Source organism: Xenopus tropicalis, chromosome 9, assembly GCF_000004195.4.
Source record: "Xenopus tropicalis strain Nigerian chromosome 9, UCB_Xtro_10.0, whole genome shotgun sequence".
Taxonomy (NCBI): domain Eukaryota; kingdom Metazoa; phylum Chordata; class Amphibia; order Anura; family Pipidae; genus Xenopus; species Xenopus tropicalis.
In genome coordinates, this window is record NC_030685.2 from 15,394,243 (window position 1) to 15,420,890 (window position 26,648).

A 26,648-nucleotide genomic window follows, 5' to 3' on the forward strand; every position below is an offset into this window, starting at 1 on the left:
AGCCCCCTAAGTTTGCTCATAGCCTGTACAGAGAGATACCATAAAACTATGGCACATAAGGATTCCCCTGTACTAAGCACAATTCAGCAGGAACAGCCCCCTAAGTTTGCTCATAGCCTGTACAGAGAGATACCATAAAACTATGGCAGCATAGGGATTCCCCTGTACTAAGCACAATTCAGCAGGAACAGCCCCCTAAGTTTGCTCATAGCCTGTACAGAGAGATACCATAAAACTATGGCAGCATAAGGATTCCCCTGTACTAAGCACAATTCAGCAGGAACAGCCCCCTAAGTTTGCTCATAGCCTGTACAGAGAGATACCATAAAACTATGGCACATAGGGATTCCCCTGTACTAAGCACAATTCAGCAGGAACAGCCCCCTAAGTTTGCTCATAGCCTGTACAGAGAGATACCATAAAACTATGGCACATAAGGATTCCCCTGTACTAAGCACAATTCAGCAGGAACAGCCCCCTAAGTTTGCTCATAGCCTGTACAGAGAGATACCATAAAACTATGGCAGCATAGGGATTCCCCTGTACTAAGCACAATTCAGCAGGAACAGCCCCCTAAGTTTGCTCATAGCCTATACAGAGAGATACCCCCTCTCTTTCCAAAGAAAGGTGTTTGGTCGGAAATAAATATTAAAGTGCACAAATGATGGACAGGCTGAAACCCTCCCACGGGTGAGTGGCAGATATAACTATTTTAAAAATGTTCACCCCCCCCCATTTCTGTTTGTTTTTATATGGAATCTTCTGGTCGAGGCTTTTCATGAAACATTTTATGGCGTTTCCCATACAAGCCGGCACACGTCGGACATAGAAAGGAAAATATGTTTTCGTATCTAAAGGTTCTATTTCTGTTTTAGTCCTTGAACCCAATTAACCTGTTGTGGCACGAGCCCCAGGAACCAGTTAAAGGGGTGCTTCACTTTTCATTTGGTCTTCATTATTATTATTTTTTTTTTATTTGCCTTTTTCTAACTCTTTGCAGCTTTAAAATGGGGGGGCCCCGCGGTGAAGAAACCATTGCTCTGTGGGGCTACAGTTTGTTATTGTTACTCATCTTTCCATTCAGCCCCTCTCCTATTCGTAAACCAGCCTTTCATTCCAACCACACCCTGGTTTCTAAGGTAATTTGGATCCTAGCAACCAAATAGCTGCTGAACAAAAACTGAAATAATAAAAAAACTACAAATAATCAAAAATGAAGACCAATTGCAAACTGAGCAGGCTCTCTAATCCTTCGCTGCTCATATATCTGATTATTTCTCACCCTCAGAAGCTGTAGGCCTCGATTCGGGGCAGCTCAGGGCCCCAGCAGAGAGCCCATTGGGCCTATTGACCGACTGTATATGTGGGGGAGCAGGTCATCTTGCCTCTTGTGGGCCCTATAAAGATTTTACTTTGGGGCCCAATAACTTCTAGGGTCACTGAGTTGTGGGAGGAGCCCTGAGTGCACAATGCAACCAGAGGGGACAAGATGGACGCCGGATGTCTCCTGCATTTTGGGTGGTAGCGGGGGATTCGGCCAAATGCAAGTGACTAGATGTGGATCCCTAATATATCCCTGATTTGTCAGGATGGAAGAGGAATATATTAGCTCTATAGGGACCAGGTATAAAAGCTTGTGGGGTCCAAAATGCATTTATTGGGATATCCAATAGCTTTGTAAGACTTGAGGCCCAATTGGCTACTGCTGTGCTACATGCCCGCTGGGCTATAGTAGTGTTAGTGCAGCTCTGTGGGCACAGATTCATGTATTGTTCATTCGCTGATCAGCCGGTAATTAGACTGTAATCCAGTATTTAATATAACAATCAGGGTTATATTATTATTATATATATATAAGTAGTTTATCTTGAGGTGACTGATTTGCAGCAGTGCCATTTTCCAAGGACTGAACCAGGCTTTCTCTTCTCTAATGCTATATCTTGCTGCATGCTCCCCCTAGTGGTACAATGCAGAATCTGTTATATATATGTTATAGACTGGGTTAGCTGTTTATAAGCATCTAAAGAGAAATTATCAGGGCTCATTCCCTGCCATGTCTACCACTTGGTCCTGTACTGCCCCCGACATGGCACCCTGGTCATGGGGCCCTTTTATCCCTAATTCCTTTCCCTTTATCCTGTTTGTTAAGCCATGATGCACTATTACTTTCCTTGCCAGCGTGGCTTCCCAGGCAGAGAATGTGTAGCTTCTGGGGATGCTGGGAGTTGTAGTACAGCAACCTGTTGGTCGGAAGGCTGGCTGGCAAGGAAAGGGAGCTGGGAGCGGGTTTGATATCTTGTAAATATTGTAAGGACGAACCTCCCAATTGTATTACTACTCACTTTATTTTCTTAGTTCTGAGATGTTTTTGTACAGAAGATTTATCCAGAGATATTTATACATTTCTTATATAAGGACAAATAAAGTAGCTTTGGCTTTGCACCATGTCCCCTGTGCTTCCTTCCCTGCTTGTCTTATTGGCTTCCTGTACCCGGGGATAACGGGGCACTGGTCTGGGGCCTCTTGGCTTGATAATAACAGAGAAACCTCAGTTTGATTGATTTCCGACAACCCCTTAGCTGAGCTCAACAGCTGCCCAGAGCAAACTGAGCATGTGCGGTGCCACTGACACTCAGGATTCAAGATGGGGAACTATAAGGGCCTAGATCATTACTACTATAGGGCTACTGAACCTCTGGGCTTGTGTATGAAGGTCAATATATACAATACAGCTTTTTTAGCCATATTCATTTTTTAGGCTTTAGTTCTTTAAAAACAAAATGGAGGAACACTTCGGGGGTGGGTTGGCCATCTTCAAGGTTGGGTCAAGGGCAGGTTCATCATTTCTGACCAGGTTGCTATAGGTTACAACACCCAGAACACACTTTTGCACCTTATTTCATTTTCCTCTTTAGTTCCGGAACCGCAGGGGCGGAGCCTATTTCCTCTCTGATAACGGAAATAAAGCAACTGCTGACTGAGCCGTATCGACGAAAGCACAGTATCTGGCATTCAGGCTATTAAATCAGAATTTAATCCCAGAACAAAATTCATATTACGCACAGACAAACACATTTATTAACCCCGCCCCCATTTATTAACCCCGCCCCCTGGGAGAAGAAAAATGATTTCATTAAAAAAAAAAAAAAAAATACTTGTGTTCTTTGTTGTTTTTTATTCACATTCCCAACAGCCTCTTTTTTTTTTTTTTTTACTTTTAAAGAAAATAAACATCTTTTAGAAAGCTCGGTCACAGTCTTCAGTGTGAAGCATTGTTTTTTGTTTTTTTTTGTCTTTTTTTTTTACTAAAAAGAACCCTATTTTTTTTTTTTTAACCTTTCGGTTGCCAGAAGCACGTTCAACGAGCACGTCGCTAGTCCCGCTGGCAGCAAAGGGGTTAAACATTTACAGTCTTCCATATATTACATATATATGTATATGTATACGCACACACACACATATATATATATATATACACACACACACATACCATTAAATGACGCACTACCCGCACTTCAACCCTCAACACTTGTATGTACATTGGTGGGGGGTGGGGGGGGGTGGTAGGGGGGTCATTACCTGAAGTGGCCACAGGCAAATCTATGGGGGGGCTAGTGGTTTATTTGACATCTCGGAACCTGACTTGGTGACGACAGAATACAGCCTTGGATCAATGCATAAACAACAAAGGGACATGGTGCCGGCGGGGTGGGGGGGCGGTGGTCTTGGGGTGCCACGACTGGTGGCAATAAACTTTCAAGGTCACTTATCAATCACAAAGTTCAATGGAGTTTAAAGAACAAAAAGCAAAAACGAGTACTTTGTAGCCCGTTTCTGTACCATGGTAGTGGCCATCTCGTATCTGGGCGGCTATGGGCTTCTCGTACCATTGCCAAAGGGTAACCTAGGCCAGATAGAGAGGAGAAGCTCCTACGCCGCCGATTGTATTAGGGCACCTTGTCCACCATCATCCAGTACTGAAGGGCAAGAATAAAGAGATCCATACAATGCAAAGGGGATGTAAAATGATTCAATTAGTGAAGATATCTGGGTAACGTCGGACCCCCAGCGCAGTTTGAGGCCTTCAGGACAAGTGAAGCCAACTCAGACCAGCTTTTATTATTGGTGGGGGAACGTTTGTGTCCGTGCTCTGTGCTTCTCCTTAAGTCAACGTCAGGTGGATGCTTTTGCCTGAAAATACAACAGGTTCCTGAGCCCTACCAAGGATCTCCCTTCCTTCTCCATGAGGTGGTCCCTTTATAAGGTCCGACCTTGCAAGGGCAACATCAGTTGACTTGTACGTCAAAGGCCAACTTTGTGTCTGCTGGCCGAGTATTGGAACACTACAAACAATGAGGAATTCTTCTCGTTCTTTCCCAAGGACGATCCCCGCAGATTGGCGACATAGGACGATCCCCGCAGATTGGCGACATTTTTAGGTGGCCTGTGTGCAGGCAGAAGCATGCGTATTGAGCCTCGCCAACCCAGGGTTTGGTAAGTGTTTGCCCGTAACTAGAATACTGGGCTTGAGGTGGCCTCCAGAAACATAGGTAGAACGATAAGATTTAAATGGCAGAACCTGGGCTTGGCCAGCTTCCATTGTGGTACCTATCCGCCATCACTGTTTCCTTGGCTGTGAAATCGCTCCACTCCCGCTTCTCGTCTCCGTTCTGGGATTACCCACAATCCCTCTGAGACCGCTGACGTTCCTTATCCGCTGCAAGCCAAGCCTGTGCCTGCTGTGCAGGGGGGAACACTTCCTGCACTGCCCAAGCACCGGCCGAGTCTGACTCTGCAGCAGGTACAGCTCCGCCCTCCGCGCCTCTCTCACCTGCTTGGAACATGATGACGGTGCTGAGAGGTGAACGAAAGAACTTGGGGTGAGATGACGGTGACAGTTGTGGAGCAGGCATTTACACCAGGTGTTTCTGGAACACAAGAAGGGGAGAAAGAGAAACAAAACGGTGAAGACCAAGTGCCATGTTCTATTTATTGATGCAGTTTCTGACAGTGGCCTCTAGAGGGAGGACCTGCTCCATAAAGCTTCTTCTATCTGTTCCCCCCTCCACCGACTAAAAGGGCCCGTAGAAATCAATGGGGGGCATATAGGCTCACATTTAACTACATCATATGTATGATTGAGTAGCTCAGGAAAGCTCTTAAACCTGCTCTGAAAGGAATGCTGGATTTCTATTGGTCAGTGCTAAGCACTGAGCCACTGTGCCGTGCCATGATACTCATTCAACCCAGTGACGTTTCTTCACCCAGATGTTGCTGAACTACAACTCACCAGGGCCAGACTGGACAACTGGGAAAACTGGGAGAAATCAAGGTCCCAAGGTTCCCCTGTCAATCATGTTACATAAAGCTGGGAGCTGTGGTTAAGCAACATATGGGTGGATTATTATAGCATCAACGCACAACAAATGAATCCCTAACCCTCCCAGGACAATTAATGCAAGATACTCCTCCAATGAAATGCACAGGGATCTCCCTATGTTGGATAGCAGTAAGATGGCTGATGTGGTGCGGCCCTCTTGGATCGGTAATTCAGTAAAGTACATGTGAATGAGGCCAACAGGCTTCCTTACCTTGTGTTTTGGGCATCGCAAGGAGAAATTCTCTTCGCTTAGTAAGCACCCTGCAAAAAAAAACAGATAAATGATCCATCACCTCCTCCAGTTTCTTTTTTCCTCCAATTATCTATTTACTGTGCCAGCGGGGGGGGGCTGTTTGGGCCTCGGTGCACTTCTAAACGCCAGGGGGCTATTTGGAATCTCAGTCCAGACCTGCTCATTACATAGGGGGGCACTGGAAGCAGCGATCAAGCTCTCTGACAGTGATTAACATTTCCGCATTCTCCACCAAACACCGCAGTCAGTTCACCTGCCCATGTTATAAGGAGGCCTTAATAAACGAGCGGTGGGGAAATGTCAGCAGGGCCTCGTTAACCCATAGCCTGGAATAAACCTGCCCATTATCCGCGTGCGAGTCAATGAGACCATGGCGGGAAGTGAAGCCTCACTGTCACAGTATTTTTCCATCGCCTCTAACGGTTCCCTCGTTGCCTTCCATTCGCAGGAAATGTCAATGGATGTTTTGGGAACAATAAAAATGGCATCCGCTGCAAAATCCCCAAATAGCTGAGCTCGCCATTTCTTAAACACTGCAAAGTGATTCCCCATCTCACCCCCCCCCCCCCATTTGATATAATCCCTAATGGGAAGGTGAGTGCATAGCCAGGGCCACTCACTAGCACACATGGGGGGGGGTATCATTTAACTCCGTGTTGCTAGTGGTATAATGACCCCATCATGGCCCAACTGCGCTCTTGGAGCCAGAACGGAGTCCCCCCCCACCCTATCTCCTAGCAGTCAGCATCTATAATGGAATTACTGACTCATCTTGCAGCATCAGTTTTGCCTAAGCAGCCATTGTATCTCAGGATGGCTGAGCACAATTATAATCTCCCGTATCCCTCCTGTTGTTTGGCTTAGCAGCCCTAGCAACCCCATTGGGGGTGCAGCATTCAGAAGGCGGGGGTGACAGTTAGACTCACCTGCTTCCACGGCGCACGTGATGTGGTAGCTCTGCTCGCATCCCTTGTGGCTACAGCCCACGGTGGCTCCTGGCCTCTGACACTTGGGACACAGCTGCAAGGCAGAGCAGGCATTTAGAGCTTCATTAGAATTCTATGAACCCACATGGGCACCGTCCGCTATAAAGTGGTGCCGATACCTCAGTATAAAGGCAACATTTAATGACATAAATTGACCCGGCACCCTGGCCCATCTCCTACGGGCTCTCCAAGGTCCAAGGCTAAATTAAGGCGGAGCTTATCTTTGTGGGCAGGGCAATATGGCAGGCAGATGAGGCATTACAGCCCCATGTCTTCTGCCTGCCTGAAACATACATGTGATCAGGAGCAACTATCCTGTATGCAGAGACACTCTCCCTATACTATATAACAAAACAATGCCCCTAGTGGCCATGGTTGTTCCCATGGTCGTTTCTGGAATAGCAGTCAGTACAGACTAGGAGCTACCAGAATACACTTGGGAGCAGATTTATTACAATGTGAGTTTAACGCTTAATATAGGGGTCCCAAACTTCTGTTGGGGGGCTGGACCGCCATTGACAGCAACCCCCCCCCCCCCATTGACAAAGGAGGCAGTGGCGGCAAAATGTGCCCCAAACTGGTCGCATTTCTCCCCAACCCCTCCCCCCCCGACGCTCCCTTCGTTCCCGCTGAGTCCTACCTGCCGCCTGTCCTCCCCCGTCCTGCTCCCCCCCGAGTCCTCTCTCTCTGCTGCCAGGGGTGAGGATGCAGCGGGGGGACGGGTGAATTTCCCTGGGGGGGGGGGGCGGCCTGTGGGCCGCAGTATGAGGACTGCTGGTTTAATACATAAAAACTCACCCACGTTCTATTCATCCCTATGGGGTTTTTAGAAGGGTATTTATCAATGGGTGAAAGTAAATATGCTTCTATAAACCCCATAGGAATGAATAGAACGCGGGTGAGTTTTTATGTAATAAGCTCTAAATTCACATTTTGATAAATCTGCCCCATAAAAACTGGGATTTTTTTGAAGCTTATTTATCAAATGGCGAGTTCTAACCTTGACCCGTTGATAAATACGCTTTTAAAAATCCCATAGGAATGAACAGAACATGGGTGAGTTTTTAGGTATTAAGCTTTAAACTCATATTTTGATAAATCTGCCCCCATGTCTTCCTACTATTGGCTGCAGCCTCAGATACTGATCTAGCGACATGCATAGTGTCCCTGCTGAAGGTTCCATGCAGTTTCCATGCAGTTTCACCATATGACCAGCAGAGGGCGCTCAATCAGTAATAATCGGCTTTATCTCCCCTTTCTCGCTCCCTCTCTCTCTGCCTGCAGGCCATAAGGGAACTGTTTCACCACTGAGGCCTAATTGTTTGGGAAGGAGGCTGTGAGCGCGCCGGTATCAGGCATTACACCGCGTTACCTAATCTGCAAGTCAATGAGCGCTCTCGCAAGCTGTCTGCCCCTTTCTGCACTAAATTAAAAAGATGGTGCATATAAAGCTCTTGAACCATGTCCATGTAATCCCATACTAATCATTATCTTCTCGGCTCTGCCCATTTTATGCCAGCCTACACGTGGTTTAGAAGCCCACATTACGCAAATGCCATCGCTTCGATGTTATTGAGCACACAGCGTTTCATGACAAAAAGTTTGGTTTTTCATATTTATAATTTATTTATAAATATGTTAAACATTTCATTTTTTCCTGCACTGAACAAATTACTTTGAGGTTGTTGTACTCACCCCAAATCCCCCCCTAACTGGCCTTCAGGCTGGGCCCCCTTAGCCCATAACAAGGTTACAGATATATAGAAACATTGGGGTAACAGTCACCCTGCTATAGTTCCAGGGGTACCCAGGGCACAAATAAGCACTCACCCCAAATCCCCCCCTAACTGGCCTTCAGGCTGGGCCCCCTTAGCCCATAACAAGGTTACAGATATATAGAAACATTGGGGTAACAGTCACCCCGCTATAGTTCCAGGGGTACCCAGGGCACAAATAAGCACTCACCCCAAATCCCCCCCTAACTGGCCTTCAGGCTGGGCCCCCTTAGCCCATAACAAGGTTACAGATATATGGAAACATTGGGGTAACAGTCACCCCGCTATAGTTCCAGGGGTACCCAGGGCACAAATAAGCACTCACCCCAAATCCCCCCCTAACTGGCCTTCAGGCTGGGCCCCCTTAGCCCATAACAAGGTTACAGATATATAGAAACATTGGGGTAACAGTCACCCTGCTATAGTTCCAGGGGTACCCAGGGCACAAATAAGCACTCACCCCAAATCCCCCCCTAACTGGCCTTCAGGCTGGGCCCCCTTAGCCCATAACAAGGTTACAGATATATAGAAACATTGGGGTAACAGTCACCCTGCTATAGTTCCAGGGGTACCCAGGGCACAAATAAGCACTCACCCCAAATCCCCCCCTAACTGGCCTTCAGGCTGGGCCCCCTTAGCCCATAACAAGGTTACAGATATATGGAAACATTGGGGTAACAGTCACCCCGCTATAGTTCCAGGGGTACCCAGGGCACAAATAAGCACTCACCCCAAATCCCCCCCTAACTGGCCTTCAGGCTGGGCCCCCTTAGCCCATAACAAGGTTACAGATATATAGAAACATTGGGGTAACAGTCACCCTGCTATAGTTCCAGGGGTACCCAGGGCACAAATAAGCACTCACCCCAAATCCCCCCCTAACTGGCCTTCAGGCTGGGCCCCCTTAGCCCATAACAAGGTTACAGATATATAGAAACATTGGGGTAACAGTCACCCTGCTATAGTTCCAGGGGTACCCACGGCACAAATAAACACTAGCCTGGGGTAAAAGGTAAGTGATTACAATAACTGGGGGGTGCCTAACATTTGGCACCCCTCAGTGATTATATAGACATGGGATTATGTTTGTGCCTCCTGTGGGTGTGGCTACTTTGCCCACCCCTGCCCAATAAGCCTTGGCCTAACCACAAGGGCCTGCACAGGAATCAAGTTGAATGTAACTGTAGCAATTGGTCCCTTGTAAACAACAGGCTTCCAGTTTATGTAAACAGGTAAACAGTAGCATTACCCGCCTTATGCCTGAAAGAAATACACACTTCATAACTGTAAACATGACAAGTTCTGTGTTTGTAAACATAAAACGCCTCATGTCTGTACAATGAAGACACCTCTTATCTGTGAACACTGCCTACCCCATGCCACAAGCCACATCTGCAAACATTGGTCACCTCATGTCTGTACACATTATATATGTTAGGCCTGTAAACATGTCATGCCTCATGTATGTTAGTAGTGCACAACACTGTAAACCCTGCATAAAACATATCTGCAAGCATTACACAAATCAATACTAAAAATAGCGCATCTCTCCTGTCTGTAAACAATAGACACCTGATGTCTGTAAACAATACACATCCATCATGTTTGTAAACATATAAGTCTTATATGTATCATTGCACACCTCATGTTTAAAACATGCAATAAAAGACGAGATGACTGTAAACACTCCAGTGTACACTGTCTGTAAGTTGACTGTAACCATTCCATGCTCACTGCCTGCAATTCTAATATAAACAGGTAAAGGTACCTTGTAAACACCACATTCCGCATGTAGGTATTTCCAGTGTTAACTGTGCACTGTAACTGTAAACATTCTATGCCTAATGTCTGTGAGCCCACTGTAAACTGTAAACATTCTATGCCTAATGTCTGCGAACCCACTACAAACTGTAACTGTAAACATTCTATGCCTAATGTCTGTGAGCCCACTGTAAACTGTAAACATTCTATGCCTAATGTCTGTGAGCCCACTATAAACTGTAACTGTAAACATTCTATGCCTAATGTCTGTGAGCCCACTATAAACTGTAACTGTAAACATTCTATGCCTAATGTCTGTGAGCCCACTGTAAACTGTAAACATTCTATGCCTAATGTCTGTGAACCCACTATAAACTGTAACTGTAAACATTCTATGCCAAATGTCTGTGAGCCCACTGTAAACTGTAAACATTCTATGCCTAATGTCTGTGAGCCCACTATAAACTGTAACTGTAAACATTCTATGCCTAATGTCTGTGAGCCCACTGTAAACTGTAAACATTCTATGCCTAATGTCTGCGAACCCACTACAAACTGTAACTGTAAACATTCTATGCCTAATGTCTGTGAGCCCACTGTAAACTGTAAACATTCTATGCCTAATGTCTGTGAGCCCACTATAAACTGTAACTGTAAACATTCTATGCCTAATGTCTGTGAGCCCACTATAAACTGTAACTGTAAACATTCTATGCCTAATGTCTGTGAGCCCACTGTAAACTGTAAACATTCTATGCCTAATGTCTGCGAACCCACTACAAACTGTAACTGTAAACATTCTATGCCTAATGTCTGTGAGCCCACTGTAAACTGTAAACATTCTATGCCTAATGTCTGTGAGCCCACTATAAACTGTAACTGTAAACATTCTATGCCTAATGTCTGTGAGCCCACTATAAACTGTAACTGTAAACATTCTATGCCTAATGTCTGTGAGCCCACTGTAAACTGTAAACATTCTATGCCTAATGTCTGTGAACCCACTATAAACTGTAACTGTAAACATTCTATGCCAAATGTCTGTGAGCCCACTGTAAACTGTACACTGTAACTGTAAACATTCTATGCCTAATGTCAATGAGCCCACTGTAAACTGTACACTGTAACTGTAACCAGTCTATGCCTAATGTCTGTGAGCCCACTGTAACTGTAAACATTCTATGCCTAATGTCTGTGAGCCCACTATAAACTGTAACTGTAAACATTCTATGCCTAATGTCAATGAGCCCACTGTAAACTGTACACTGTAACCAGTCTATGCCTAATGTCTGTGAGCCCACTGTAAACTATACACTGTAACTGTAAACATTCTATGCCTAATGTCTGTGAGCCCACTGTAAACTGTACACTGTAACTGTAAACATTCTATGCCTAATGTCTGTGAGCCCACTGTAAACATTCTATGCCTAATGTCTGTGAGCCAGCTGTAACTTTAAACATTCTATGCCTAATGTCTGTGAGTCCACTATACACTGTAACTGTAAACATTCTATGCCTAATGTCTGTGAGCCCACTGTAAACTGTAAACATTCTATGCCTAATGTCTGTGAGCCCACTATAAACTGTAACTTTAAACATTCTATGCCTAATGTCTGTGAGCCCACTGTAAACTGTAAACATTCTATGCCTAATGTCTGTGAGCCCACTGTAAACTGTAACCATTCTATGCCTAATGTCTGTGAGCCCACTATAAACTGTAACTTTAAACATTCTATGCCTAATGTCTGTGAGCCCACTGTAAACTGTAAACATTCTATGCCTAATGTCTGTGAGCTCACTATAAACTGTAACTGTAAACATTCTATGCCTAATGTCTGTGAGCCCACTGTAAACTGTAAACATTCTATGCCTAATGTCTGTGAGCCCACTATAAACTGTACCTGTAAACATTCTATGCCTAATGTCTGTGAGCCCACTATAAACTGTAACTGTAAACATTCTATGCCAAATGTCTGTGAGCCCACTGTACACTGTACACTGTAACTGTAAACATTCTATGCCTAGGTCAATGAGCCCACTGTAAACTGTACACTGTAACTGTAAACATTCTATGCCTAATGTCTGTGAGCCCACTGTAAACTATACACTGTAACTGTAAACATTCTATGCCTAATGTCTGTGAGCCCACTGTAAACTGTACACTGTAACTGTAAACATTCTATGCCTAATGTCTGTGAGCCAACTGTAAACATTCTATGCCTAATGTCTGTGAGCCAGCTGTAACTTTAAACATTCTATGCCTAATGTCTGTGAGCCCACTATAAACTGTAACTGTAAACATTCTATGCCTAATGTCTGTGAGCCCACTGTAAACTGTAAACATTCTATGCCTAATGTCTGTGAGCCCACTATAAACTGTACACTGTAACTGTAAACATTCTATGCCTAATGTCAATGAGCCCACTGTAAACTGTACACTGTAACTGTAACCAGTCTATGCCTAATGTCTGTGAGCCCACTGTAAACTATACACTGTAACTGTAAACATTCTATGCCTAATGTCTGTGAGCCCACTATAAACTGTAAACATTCTATGCCTAATGTCTGTGAGCCCACTATAAACTGCAAACATTCTATGCCTAATGTCTGTGAGCCCACTATAAACTGTAACTGTAAACATTCTATGCCAAATGTCTGTGAGCCCACTGTAAACTGTACACTGTAACTGTAAACATTCTATGCCTAGGTCAATGAGCCCACTGTAAACTGTACACTGTAACTGTAAACATTCTATGCCTAATGTCTGTGAGCCCACTGTAAACTATACACTGTAACTGTAAACATTCTATGCCTAATGTCTGTGAGCCCACTGTAAACTGTACACTGTAAACAATCTATGCCTAATGTCTGTGAGCCCACTGTAAACTGTGCACTGTGACTGTACACTTTCCATGCCTCTTGTCTGCTATTCCAATACATAAAGTAATGTTGGACTGTAAACATTCATGTCTTCAATCCCACTGTATAACATGCACTAAGAGATGAGACTGTAAACATTCAATGCCTCACATCTGCAAAAGACTGTACAATTCCCATAGTTTGTGTTTGTCAGTGTATATAGTGCAAAATGTGATGAAACCATCTATACTCCATGAATCATGTCTGCTATGCCAACACACATTGTGTAAGAATGATTGGTAAATATTCCATGACTCCAATTCTAATATAAAAATATAACCAGTAAATATTCCATGGCCTATTTCTGCAATTCAAGTGTAAACGGCGCACTTTGACTGTAAACATTTCATGTCTAATGTCTGCATTTCCAATACATAAAGGTTAGGTTGGACTGTAAACATTCCATGACCCATGCCTGCAATTCCACTGCATAAGAGATTATTCTATAAACCTTCAATGCCTCATATTTGCAAGACTACAAACTTTTCATAGTTGCAATTCCATCGTATATAGTGCAATAAGAGAGGAAACTATAAATACTAATATAAAGAGTTAGCCCGTAAACAGTCCATACCCCATGCCCCAAATTATAGTGTAAACTGTGCACTACAAATGTAAACATTCTATGCCCAATGACTGCAAATGCAGTTTAAACTGTGGACTGACTGTAAACATTTCATCCCTCATGTCTACAATTCCAGTGTAAAAGTTGCACTTGAACTGTAAACATTGCATGTGTAATGCCTGTGATTCCACTGTATAACATGCACTCAGAAATGAGATTGTAAACATTCAGTGCCTCGTGTCTGCGAACGACTGTAAACTTTCAATAGTTTGTGTGTTCAATTCCAGTGTATATAGTGCAGTAAGGGGACGCAACTATAAATACTCCATAAATCATGTCTGCAATTCCAGTACATACTGCTCGACAAAACTGTAAATATTCCATGACTTGCATCTGCAATTCCAGATTACAAGGTGCACTGAGAAACATTCCGCTCCTCGTGTCTGCAATTAGAATGTCTAAAAGTAAATTGAGACTGTAAACATTCTATGACTCACATCTGCATTTGCAATGCATAATGTGCCCCGACTGTAAACATTCAATGCCTTATATCTGTAATTCCAATTTACTATGCAAGCCCCAAATTAAATGGCCTGTATTTGTGCTTCCCACAAGTTCTTAAATATTATACGCCTCACCTATCATTTCCTTCTATAAAATGCCTGTAAACTGTAAACTTTACATGCCTGATATTTTGTGGATTCACATATGTTAGGGCATATTTCCCAAAGCAGTGTTTTTTTCCTAGAATTTCAGCAATACTCTAGGTCAGCGGCTCTCAACCTGTGGGTTGGGACACATATTTCCGATGGTCTATAGGAATAATTTTATGGTTGGGGGTCACCACAACATGAGGAACTGTATTAAAGGGTCACGGTATTAGGAAGGTTGAGAACCACTGCTCTAGGTGCTGTAATTGGTTTGGGCACAGCACGCAATTCAGGTCACATGGTTTTTGTTTTTGCAATGGCATCACTTTAGGTGTGTGAGGTCAATAACACCAAAGCATGTGATTCCCAATGGCTCCCCAGCTAACGGAAACCTAGAATTCCCACAAGGCAGGTGTTAATTCCGGGGATCTTTTGCATCCATTATGCACTTTACACTTGCCTGCATCTGTGTCTAAGTGTGCAAAATACACAGAAAACCTATACATGTACGTTTTGAGACAAGAACTCACCCCTGCGGCCGCCATCTGAATTGCCTCATTGATGCCATACAGCTTTCCTGCCACCAGGTAAACCCCACTGGTCCATACAGCACACGCCTCATGTACCCAGTGCTCCTGGGTTTCCAGTTCAGGAGTTGGTGGCTCCAGGGCCTTGTTGCACTGATGTCTCCTTGGTTTCTCAGTCTCTGCTATTTCCACAGTTTTGCTGCAGCAGTAACAGCTGGGCAATTTCCTCAACATCCCTCGAGCACTGGTGCGCAGGTTGTTGTGCTTACTTGGGTCAAGTTCCCCAACGTCCGAGCAAGGTGCCCTCCCACTACCCACTGTACAGACGCTGTCTGAGACTTTGGCAGCTTTCTCTGCTGGCGCCTCTGCTATTCTGAACTTATCCTTTGGCCTGCCTTTCTTGTTAGGTAGGGAGTCCATTGGGTAATAAGGCCCACAAAGGTCCCCCAAGTCTTTGAAATTGGCAGGGTTCCGACAAAGGCAGCAGACGAGGCAGCCAGAGGGCACTGCCTTGCACACTAGTGGCCCCAGCTGCATTCGGGAGGAGAGAGGCAAAGTGCCAGAGCTGGCAAACGAGGCAGAGTGAGGAACTGAATGCATGATGCTTCTCTCCTTCAGCAACCTGTTCTCTTCCACCGCAGTATTTATCACTGTGCAGGTTGTAGTGTATTCGTTCTTGTTCTCCACTTGAATGTAAGGTGAGAAGGGTCGGACCCGACTTTCTGACCGCATTGGTTTATTGGAGACATATTTCAGCTTGATTTCGGGTTCCTTTGGGCTTACGAGTGGGACACTCTTCCTCCGCGCTGTACACTTTCTCCCTGTAGTTTGCTTTGCGGGCTTATTTCGGGGTGCACATTTGCGCTGCCTTTTAGTGTAGCCGTTGAAGCTAGCGTACTTTGTTTTTTTCCTGGCACGGACTTGAGAGGAGGATTCTTCCACCCCACTGGGAACACTGGGAGCCTCCTTGAGCTGAGGCTTTTTGCACTTGTTGGTTTGGTGGACACTTTCTGAAAGAGCCTTATCTCTAGATGTCAGTAGGGCAGAAGGAGAGGCCCCAATCTGCCTTTTCGATGTGTTTTTGGGTCTGTCCACGGCACCCTTGGACCTACCTCTTCTGATTCTCCTCTTTGGAACTGTACTGAGTCTTTTTGCCTTGATATAACTGCCCTCTTGCTCTGTCCCTCTGTGTGTGGTAGTGCAGTGGAGGGAAGAGGAGGTCAATTTCTTACTGTGCAAGGGTTTTCCTTTTAAGGACCTATTGTTGGAGCCTCTGCAACTCAGAGAATGTAGATCAGGTTCTGACGTTAGTGCATTGTTTTGACTTACCGTCCTAGTTTCGCTGTCTGCAGAGACTAAACTAAGCTCTCTCAGTTCTTTTCCTGGTGTTAGCGCATTCAGGCTATTGTCACCAGCTGCCACACTGTTGTAAAAGCAAGCACCCGGAATCCCTTGCTTCTTCTGATTCGGTGAAGTGATCTTTTGCACAATGGCCTCCAGTTTCAGGCCTCTGCCCTTCCTGGGAGGCAGAACTTTTGTTTTTACCGCCCCTGCATATGATGAACGAGAGGGCACCTTTATGCGCACTTCCGGCGTCACACGAACAGCAGGGGTTTTTAGGATGACCTTGCATGTCTTTTTTGCCGCAATGGTCAACTTGACTTTTTCTTTCTTCGTTGGCCGAATCTTCTTGAATAAATGAGGCGTTGGCTCGGATTTTTCCTCTTTGACATTTTTGCTGCGTAAGATCAGGTTCTTTTTTTTGGCCGGTACTGGGGAAATAAAATTCGCTTTCCTTTTCAGGGAATGCAGACATCGGTCAGACACCTTGGCATTGATGGGAACACCTGCATTTGCAAGCTTCATGCGTTTTACCTTCGGAATCAACTTGTACGTGTCCGGAACTGTGCAGTTGTTAGCCAGGATTTTCTTCAAGCATGCCCGCTTTTTAATAACCACGCTCATTCCTCTCTTTCCTTTCCTCTTTTTGGTTTGGAAGAGTTCCTGCTTCTTGCTGCGAGACCTCAGGATCATAGACTTTTCATCCTTGAGAAGCTTAATGCTGTTTTCTTTAGCTTTCTGACTGCCGAGCTTGCTCTGTGACTTGCTTTGAAGCATGAAGTTTTTTCTGTCACAAGAAGACACCAGTTTCATCACAGCTTTTCCACCTCTTCTCCCGGGTTTAAAAGAGGTTCTTTCCTTTACACTGAACTCACCCTTTTTATTGGTTTTCTCTTGATGGAGCGGTGGAGGCCCCACTGCTCCTCCATTCACCTGAGGATCCGCCTTTGCAGTTGAAGATCGGGTACACATTCTTGCCGGCTTTGCTTCTGCCACTGGAGCCTTGGCCACCGGAACAATGACCATTGTATTTGCAGCCCCCTCTTGTGCTTTCTCATTATCTGCCTTAGCTGTTTCACCGACAGGGTTCTGAGCCACTTTGTTAGACTCAACCGCTTCTACTGCTCTGCATGGATTCTTTTTACTGCGAAGAGGCTTCCTCTCGAGTGGCTCTTCAGCTTTCACATCCAGCTGATTATCCTGCACTTTCAGGTCTTTCATATCTCTGTCTGGGAGGGTTAGAGGTTCAAGTGCACAGGCTTCGGCGTCTTCTTCATTCTTTTCTTTTATGTCCCCCACAGTTTTAATGTGTGTTATGGTGGATTCGAACCAACTTTTCACTTTAGACTCTGTGGCCACAGCTGGGCCAAGCAGGATGATGGAGTGACCAGAGAGCTGAGATGGAGCTGAATTTTCTTTTTCCTCAAGGCTTGGGTTTTCCACTGACTCTGGGGTATTAATGGAAGAGACCATTTCCATGTCTTTTAATGGTTTTGAAGGTGAGGTGTCGTAAATAAAAGATTTTCTATCGGAAAAATCACACAATGAGGAATAATCTTCTGGCTCCAGATTTGATTCCTTTTGGGATGGGATATCAGGAATGTCTTGAAAGTCTTCTTCAGTATAACAGTCTCTAGTATCTTCAAGCCACTTCTCGTTGTCAGTCTTACCAATGTCCGTGTAGGCCAAGTCTCCCGCTCCCTCCTTATTAAACTCTTCACCGGAGTCATTTTCTAGAGGAGTTTCAACGTCGGGAACATCAAGCTGACAGTCAATTTTATTATCCTTGACCTGAAATAAATCTTTTTCAAGGTCTGATTCGTGCAGACTGAGCTCCAAGTCTTTCCACCTTAGGCATGATTCAGTCATGTTTTTATCCGGCCAACCAAAGGGATCCATTGTCTTTGGACAAGTTGTACTTGCAGATGTATCAGAGGAGCTGGTATAACTGGCACTAGATGTTGCAGCTAGAATATTCTTATCAGAACACAAACTGCCAGAATTGTCAATAGTTTTAGTTGCTTCAGTTGGCTCTGGGGGTATTTCCTCCCGTTCAAAAGACTTGTCGCTGTAACACGAGTCTTGGTTTGGTTTGGCCTCTTCTGTCATGCTTTTCTTTAGATCTTCAGGAAATTCCTCCACATTCTCTTGGCCTGACCAGGTTTGTATTGCAGTCTCTACACAGGCTGAGCTGTTTTCGAGATGTAAAGGAGATTTTGGGGAGTGGTTACTGAGGACAGGGGAGTCCACCCAGGCCTTCTCCGCTTTCTCGTTATCAATAGCGTCTTGGAGTGCGATAATTTCAGTGGATAGCTCCTCCTGGGAAAGGGCATTGACCAGTAAATGTGGGCATTCCCTCTCACTGCTCACCAGTTTAGCAAAGGTCTCCAGAGGAAGGCTGGCCTGAATACTTTGAAAAGAATCATCTGACTTTGTAGACATATTATCGGGTGAAGTTACAGAGCAAGTAGAGAGAGATTCTGGTTTCATTTTGGGATTGTTGGCCCTCGCCGGGCTTTGGCCTGGACCGCAGTACAAATAGTTTCTTTCAAGTTGGTCCTCTGAGCCACTGAGGTAGTCTGTATCTGGAATCTCGGTGTGCACAGACTGAGGGGTACCAAGTGCGTCGGATAGAGGAGTTCCAATCTGCTCAGCAGAGTATGTGTTGCTTTCTGGGCTGCAGTGTTGCCCCTTTATTTGCTCAGGGGTCCTCGGGGATGTCTTCATCACTTTCTTCTGAGGAACTCCACTTTTGGAAAGAAGCAGCTGTTGCACGGTGTTGGAGATGTTTTCCACTTGGGACGTCAGAGCGGTGAGGCTCTGCAGGCTAAGATCAGAAAGCAAGGTCTCTGGTATTTTGTCATTTTGCAGACTTTTACTCTGTGACTCAGGACTGGACGTTCCTGTGGGTGACGGATTTAGAAGAGGCATATAATGACTGTGGTCAGTCATGCTTAAAGGAAATGTGCCAGTGTTATGCTGTTGTTGCTGCTGCTGTTGGTTATACTGAAAGTTCTCAAGGTTTGGCATCAGAGGAGAGGGAGTAGAGCTGTAAGATGGGGACCTGCCCACTGACCGAGCTGGTGAATGGCTGGCACTGGGACTAAAAGGCTGATAATATTGTTCTGGAGTTCGGCTGGGAGTTTCTGATTGGCAGTAAGTTTGATTCTGTTGACTGTAGTGTTGGTATTTGGCCATATTTTGGTAGTGTAGTGTCTCCTGAGCATGGTGGAGCTGCGGCTGCTCGTAAGGAGTCATTCGAGTCGACTGGTAGCCGTGCATCGTCTGCACCCGCTGACCCGCCGCAGCCATGGTGCGCTCATGCTGAGGGTTGGAGGGGGCGGTGCAGCTCTTATAAGTGTGGGAGACTTGGCTTCCCCCTGTGACGGTGGAATAGGTTGACGTTGGGAAACTCTGGTTAAAGTGGGAGGCTTGGGAAAAGGATAGAGGAGAGGACTGAACATTGTTCTGAACTTTCTGCCTGGGAATCTTGGCATAGGGCAGGGCCTGTTGCTGCTGGTGATGCAGCGAATGTGAGCGGAACGGGTTCTGCCCGGGCGGATCCTGATACCCCCTTTCTTCCCCGGGTGTCTTTTTTATTAGGTTTTCCTCGTATTTGGCCCCACTCAAAGTCTGAGATTGCCCCCAGTTCTGTAGTCCGTCCTCCCCTGTATAATGTCCGGGGTACACGTTACCCTCCGAGAAGCTGGCAAAAGACACCCTTCCTTGCAGCTGCTGAACGGCGATCTGCTTGTCGCCCCTGGGGTACTTCTCCCCCACGCTGTTTTCGTAGCCTTGGTAGGACGTGTGGGCATAGTAGCTCTTGGTCACCTGCCTGTGCCGCTCGCAGTTGAGTGCCGGCTGACTTTGATGTCGGTAATTCTCCAGGCGTGATGACTCCTGTGATGTTGGTTGGTAGTTCTGCTGGTTGCCATGGAAACCACACCTTTCCCGAAAAGACTGCATGGCTTGGGCTAGTTATCTGGAATGAGAGGAAAAAAAAAAAAAAGAGGAAAGATTTAGATATAGGGATTTATCTGCTCCTAAGATCCAACTATAACTACAGCCTGGCACACAGCACTGCTCTTAGCACTCCTTCCCAATAAGGATGGGTGGGCAGACCCTCATGAAATATACATAGTGGGGGACTAATCTGAACATTACATTAAATCATGCATTATGCCTTTGTTCATTTCCATCCTATAGGCAAGGGGAGGGGGGAGGCACAGACACCGGCAGTGGACTCAAGGGAGGCCAGCGCTTGATTCATGTGCCAATTACAGCCGCGGGTAACCTTGGGAACGTCACTTTGTCTCTCTCTCTGCTCCAGGTACCATAAAATTAGATTGTAAGCTCTAAAGGGCAGGGACTCTCTGTGCCCCAAGGATATCATTTTTCCTTTATGCAACAATACATTTTTTTAAATGTAAAAAACGAGAAAAAGCAACCCATTTATTATATACAGGTATGGGACCCGTTATGCAGAATGCTTGTGACCTGGGGTTTTCCGGATAAGGGGTCTTTCCATAATTTGGATCTCCTACCTTCAGCCTGCTAAAAACAATATTTAAACAGTAATTAAACCCAATAGGATTGTTTTGGTTCCAATAAGGATTAATTATATCTTAGTTGGGATCAAGTACAGGTACTGTTTTATTATTACAGAGAAAAGGGAATCATTTAACCATGAAATAAACCCAATAGGGCTGTTCTGCCCCCAATAAGGGGTAATTATATCTTAGTTGGGATCAAGTACAGGTACTGTTTTATTATTACAGAGAAAAGGGAATCATTTAACCATTAAATAAACCCAATAGGGCTGTTCTGCCCCCAATAAGGGGTAATTATATCTTAGTTGGGATCAAGTACAGGTACTGTTTTATTATTACAGAGAAAAGGGAATCATTTAACCATTAAATAAACCCAATAGGGCTGTTCTGCCCCCAATAAGGGGTAATTATATCTTAGTTGGGATCAAGTACAGGTACTGTTTTATTATTACAGAGAAAAGGGAATCATGTAACCATGAAATAAACCCAATAGGGCTGTTCTGCCCCAATAAGGGGTAATTATATCTTAGTTGGGATCAAGTACAGGTACTGTTTTATTATTACAGAGAAAAAGGAAATAATTTGAAAAAATATGAATTATTTGATTAAAATGGAGTCTACAGTAAAGTCTACGTAATTCTGAACTTTCTGGATAATGGGTTTTCGGATAAGGGGTTCCGATACCTGTATATATATATATATATAATAACAGCAATTATCAGTTTAACACTCAGAGGGAATATGATAATAGGTGGGAGGTTTGCCCCACAATGCCACCAATCAGCTTTAATTGTTTATATGATTGGTTGCTATCGGTTACTGGACCTGGACCAAATTCCTAATCCTGTTATTACGTTCTCCTACATTAGACCCAATATTGCAGTAACTGGTTGTGGAAGCTCTAAGAACCAATCAGCAGGTGGCATTTGCTAGTCAGCAGTTTGAGGGCAGGCCAGGAACTAGGGGTGGGCAGGGGTGGCATGTGTCTCTGAGAGGGGTGGTGAGGTGATGGGCTAAGTAGTATTGCCATGGGTGCCAGTGTGCCATCCCTGCAGTGCCCCAGATTGTTGCCCCTAATTGTACCCCTTTAAGGACAGAACTTGGTTATATAATAGTTGCTAATACATCAGTAATACTAAGTGTCCCCAAAGGCCCCTATTCCCTATATATATATATTTATGTCCATATTAGCCGCACAAGCGTTCATCTGGCGCCCAGCATCTTCACTGCACACCAGGGGTACACGGAACACACAGCCGGTTCAACACACCGAGTCCATTTCACTGACGGCAGTCGGGCCCATATTGCCTATTTATGTGTGTTCAAAGGAATAAGCCAGGAGGTACCTCCCGGCTAAAAACGCATCCTTCCCTGCGCGCGTTTCCCACAGGACACATTCACTCCACATCGCAGGCGGTGTTTACAGGGCACAGATTATTGGCGTGCAGAGACAGCCTGGGTGGCTGATACTGGCAGATCACCCCGTTCCAGTTACACCGCACGCGGCAGGCCAGGGGCTGAGAGTATGCGCTTGCCAGATAGCGATGCCGCACCAATCATTAGGCTGGTTCTTTCCTTTAATCAGAAAAAAAGCGCTTTGAACCAATTTCCAGCCAGAGCCGGAGCAACACATTGCCCACCCACGTGCCACCTTCATCAGCATTCTACAGGGAACGTTAGAAGCATAAAGATGAAAAAGTGCCCTGCTGCCCCCCTTACGGCTCCCCCGGCGCTGCCTCCACTACCTCCTTTTGTAAGATTTAACCCCTGATATACATTTGTGTGTGTGCATACAGAGCGTAATGCACCAATATGGCTAATAGAACCCATACGTCGCCAGGGTATAGTATTATTATTAACATTTATTTATAAAGCACCAACATATCCCGCAGCGCTGTACAATAAGTGGGTTTCATACATTGGACATACAGAGTAACATATAAAGCAATCAATAACCGATACAGGAGGGGAAGAGAGCCCTGCCCAAAAGAGCTTACACTCTACAAAAATAGGTTAAATCACTGCTACATGGGACTCCCTGTCTCTCACAGCTGGGCCCTTGCAAAATGGTGGAGATAACGGACCTTCAAGCTAAACTATAACTCTCGCTTTCTGAAGAAAGTTCAGTGGTTCTGTAATAAAGGTGGCCATACACGGGCCGATTCTGGCTGCCGAAATCAGTCCCTTTTTTAGCAGCTTATCGTCCTGTTAAGGGGCACTAATGACGGGCCTGCCCGACTGATATCTGGCCTGAAATCGGGCAGATATTGATCGGGCAGGTTAAAAAATTTAGTCGGATATTGATGCGGTCCCCGAACCGACTTTGCCTATACCTGTCATTATAATTCGATTGTTTGGCCCCGGGGCTAAACAACAAAATTCGCCTGGATTCTCCCGATATCGCCCACCCGTAGGTGGGGGATATCAGGAAAAGAGCCGATTCGGCCTTTTTCAGCAGGATTTGGCCAAATCCACGCTCCTGGCCAAATCGAATCCATAAAATCACGTGACTTTTTGTTACATAAACACAGAAGCTGAAAATTTTTCACCACACACGGAGCTCTGTAACCCTTCTGTATCCTAATTTATATATATAATATGTAAGTACATATTCAGATTCGGTTCGATATTTGGCCAAATCCTTTTTGAATAATTCTAATCTCAAAGTGGTAGTATATTATTATCCCTCCTAAGGAAATGTACTCTACCCTGAGTCTCTACCCCCTAGAAACCGCTTCATTCTGTCCCTCCTTAAGGCTGCTCATTCGAGCTGACCCTTCCTACAGACTGCTATGAGAGGCGGTAGAGTCACTGAGGGTCATTTATAAACACTGGGCAAATTAGTTACCCATGGCAACCAATCACATGATTGCCTTCATTGTTCTACTTGCAGCTGATGAAGAAAAGGTAATAACAGATTGGTTGCTATGAGTTACTGCCCCAGTGCAAATTTCCCCAGTTTATAAATGAGCCCCACTAATTACAAGCCCTATGGGGTCCCTTTCCCGACTCCCACTAGGGTACACTCTCTTAAGGTGGCCATACACAGGCCAATTGTAGCTGTCGATATTGGTCCCTTGGACGCGGGGGTACACGGAACAGACAGCCGGTTCAACACACCGAGTCCATTTCACTGACGGCAGTCGGGCCCATATTGCCTGTTTATGTGTGTTCAAAGGAATAAGCCCGTACCTCCCGGCTAAAAACACTTGGGCAAATTGGTTACCCAATTGGACCGATTTGGCAGCTTATCGACCCGTCTATAGGAAACAATGACTGGCCTGCCCAACCGATATCTGGCCTGAAATTGGCCAGATATCGATCGGGCAGGTCAAAAAATTCAGTCAGATCAGGGAACACATCGTCTTGTTGGCGCGGTCCCCGAACCAACTGCGCCTATTCCAGTCGTCATAATTCGACCAAATTAGCCTAAATTCCCCCGATATCACCCACCCGTAGGTGGGGTTATCAGAAGATCCGCTTGTTTGGTGTCCTCGCCAGGCAAGCGGATCTTTACGTGTATGGCCACCTTTAGGCTTTCCCTTTACTGAGGCCTCCTGACTCTCTGGCCACACCCACTAACTTCCTGGATTGACGTCTAAAGAGGCAGGACATGGTGGCTCCTCCTTGTTTATACCATAACATCCCTGGCACAAAAGGAACACATACCTCACACTCACAGTTGTGGAAGTCAAACCCCCTTACATTCCCCACAGATGCCTAATGGTGCCAAATCAGCAACTTGTTTTGATTAGTCTTCCACATGTGAGAACATGAAAGTAAAGATCTGATTGGCTGTGCGTGAAAGCGCCCTGGCACAGGTCTTTAGATCTGTAAATCAGAATAACAGTTTAGGGTACAGGTCCTACTGTATATACATAGCATAAAGGAAGCTTGGACAAGCCCTAAAATCTGTGTATCAGAAGGCCGACATTTTATTTTTGTGCATTTTCTCCAGTCACATGTGCACCTGTGCCCCTCATTAGCTGAGGTTACCCACCGCCTCTCCTGCCTCCGATGCCTGACTGGTTCCCCATCCTCCAACCGCTCCCTCCCAGTGATTTGTGCCAGGGAATATCATCAGCATCATTACATGATCTATGTTTGAAGCCGCACAGAAGGTGCTTTTGTGGACCGAGGCGCTGAATACAAATGAGCCGGCGGAATGGGATGTGTGAGCCCCTTAATGCTGTAGAGACTGCTAATAACACACGGCTTGGGCTTGTGCTGGCAGCAGTCGGACACTATGGCTGACTAGTTGAAAAACAGCACCATTTTGGAAAGGGACAAGGATCCTTTATTTCTTATTGTTTTGGTCTCTTTGAAATGCCATTTCTCCAATTAGTTTCAATGAATTTTTCATATTTATAATATGCATTAACAGATCCAGCCTGGGTCGGGCTTGCAGAATACCAGACCATCAGGAAGCAGCAGGGTCGGACCGGGTTGGTGGGACACCATAAAAAAACATGGTGGGCCCCAGCCCTAGTAGACCCTGTGGCCCCCGCCAACCCAGCCCACTCCTCCTGCTCCCCTACTCGGAACAGTGGGTGCCGGTGCTCCCACCGTGATTACAGAGGGGGTATGGTATGTGGTGTAGGGGCGAGCAGGAGTTTGCAACTGGGGTAGGGGTCCCCCAGGCGCGGTGTGCCCCAGACAACCCAGTCCAACACTGAACAGCGAGCCCCAGCGACATTTACAGGTTGGCTCTGGGCAGTACCATGCTCCCTTCCTCTGATTATCTCCAGCTCCACTCCCCCCACCTGCTGCTGGGTCCCCTAAAAACCACAAGCTCCTAGGTAACTGTCCACATTGTCCTTATGGTAATCAGTCACTGAAGACAACTAAAGAGAATTATGTAAAAAGAAAAAAGCTGCACAGTTTGCACCAGGTCTAGTAACCCATAGCAACCAGTCCAATATCTGTGGGTGACACAGTTTGTACCAGGTCTAGTAACCCATAGCAAAGAGTCCAATATCTGTGGGTGACACAGTTTGCACCAGGTCTAGTAACTCATAGCAACCAGTCCAATATCTGTGGGTGACGCAGTTTGCACCGGGTCTAGTAACCCATAGCAACCAGTCCAATATCTGTGGGTGACACCATTTGCACCAGGTCTAGTAACCCATAGCAGCCAGTTCAATATCTGTGGGTGACACAATTTGCACCAGGTCTAGTAACCCATAGCAACCAGTCCAATATCTGTGGGTGACACTGTTTGCACCAGGTCTAGTAACCCATAGCAACCAGTCCAATATCTGTGGGTGACGCAGTTTGCACCGGGTCTAGTAACCCATAGCAACCAGTCCAATATCTGTGGGTGACACCATTTGCACCAGGTCTAGTAACCTATAGCAGCCAGTTCAATATCTGTGGGTGACACAATTTGCACCAGGTCTAGTAACCCATAGCAACCAGTCCAATATCTGTGGGTGACACTGTTTGCACCAGGTCTAGTAACCCATAGCAACCAGTCCAATACCTGTGGGTGACACAGTTTGCACCAGGTCTAGTAACCCATAGCAACCAGTCCAATATCTGTGGGTGACACAATTTGCACCAGGTCTAGTAAACCATAGCAACCAGTCCAATATCTGTGGGTGACACAGTTTGCACCAGGTCTAGTAACCCATAGCAACCAGTCCAATATTTGTGGGTGACCTGTAAATGTTACCCAGTAATTGACTTTTCATGGATTGTATGGAAATTGCTGGTTTGGGCATTTTCATGGTCAGCAATGGTGAAGGAGGGGGGGGGGGTAGGGGCAGTAAAGGGGGTTATATTTTCTGCCTCAAATTGCTATGAAGGCTACACTATGTGGGTATACCAATGGGAATGGCAGGCCCTGGGGTCTCTGAGGGGAACCAGAACCATCTCCTAGGGTGGCCCTTAATATAATTTGCAGCGGGGCTCAGTGCCATACTCTAGCCCTCATAGCAGA

The 26,648-nt window shown here is 45.6% G+C and overlaps 1 protein-coding gene across 4 annotated transcripts in view; it reads right to left on the reverse strand.

The window, feature by feature from the left end:
* Positions 1-4,451: 4,451 nt before the first annotated feature.
* Positions 4,452-26,648, reverse strand: part of rai1 (retinoic acid induced 1) — a 119,537-nt gene continuing 97,340 nt past the window's right edge. For all 4 annotated transcript variants that reach the window (XM_004918074.4, XM_004918073.4, XM_004918075.4 and 1 more), the window contains exons 2-5: positions 14,820-20,139; positions 6,560-6,653; positions 5,592-5,641; positions 4,452-4,928 (exon numbers count right to left, since the gene is read on the reverse strand). In XM_004918074.4, coding sequence (XP_004918131.2) covers positions 4,914-4,928; positions 5,592-5,641; positions 6,560-6,653; positions 14,820-20,123 — 5,463 coding nt within the window. In that variant the 5' untranslated portion in view covers positions 20,124-20,139 and the 3' untranslated portion in view covers positions 4,452-4,913. The remainder of the gene's footprint in view (positions 4,929-5,591; positions 5,642-6,559; positions 6,654-14,819; positions 20,140-26,648) is intronic.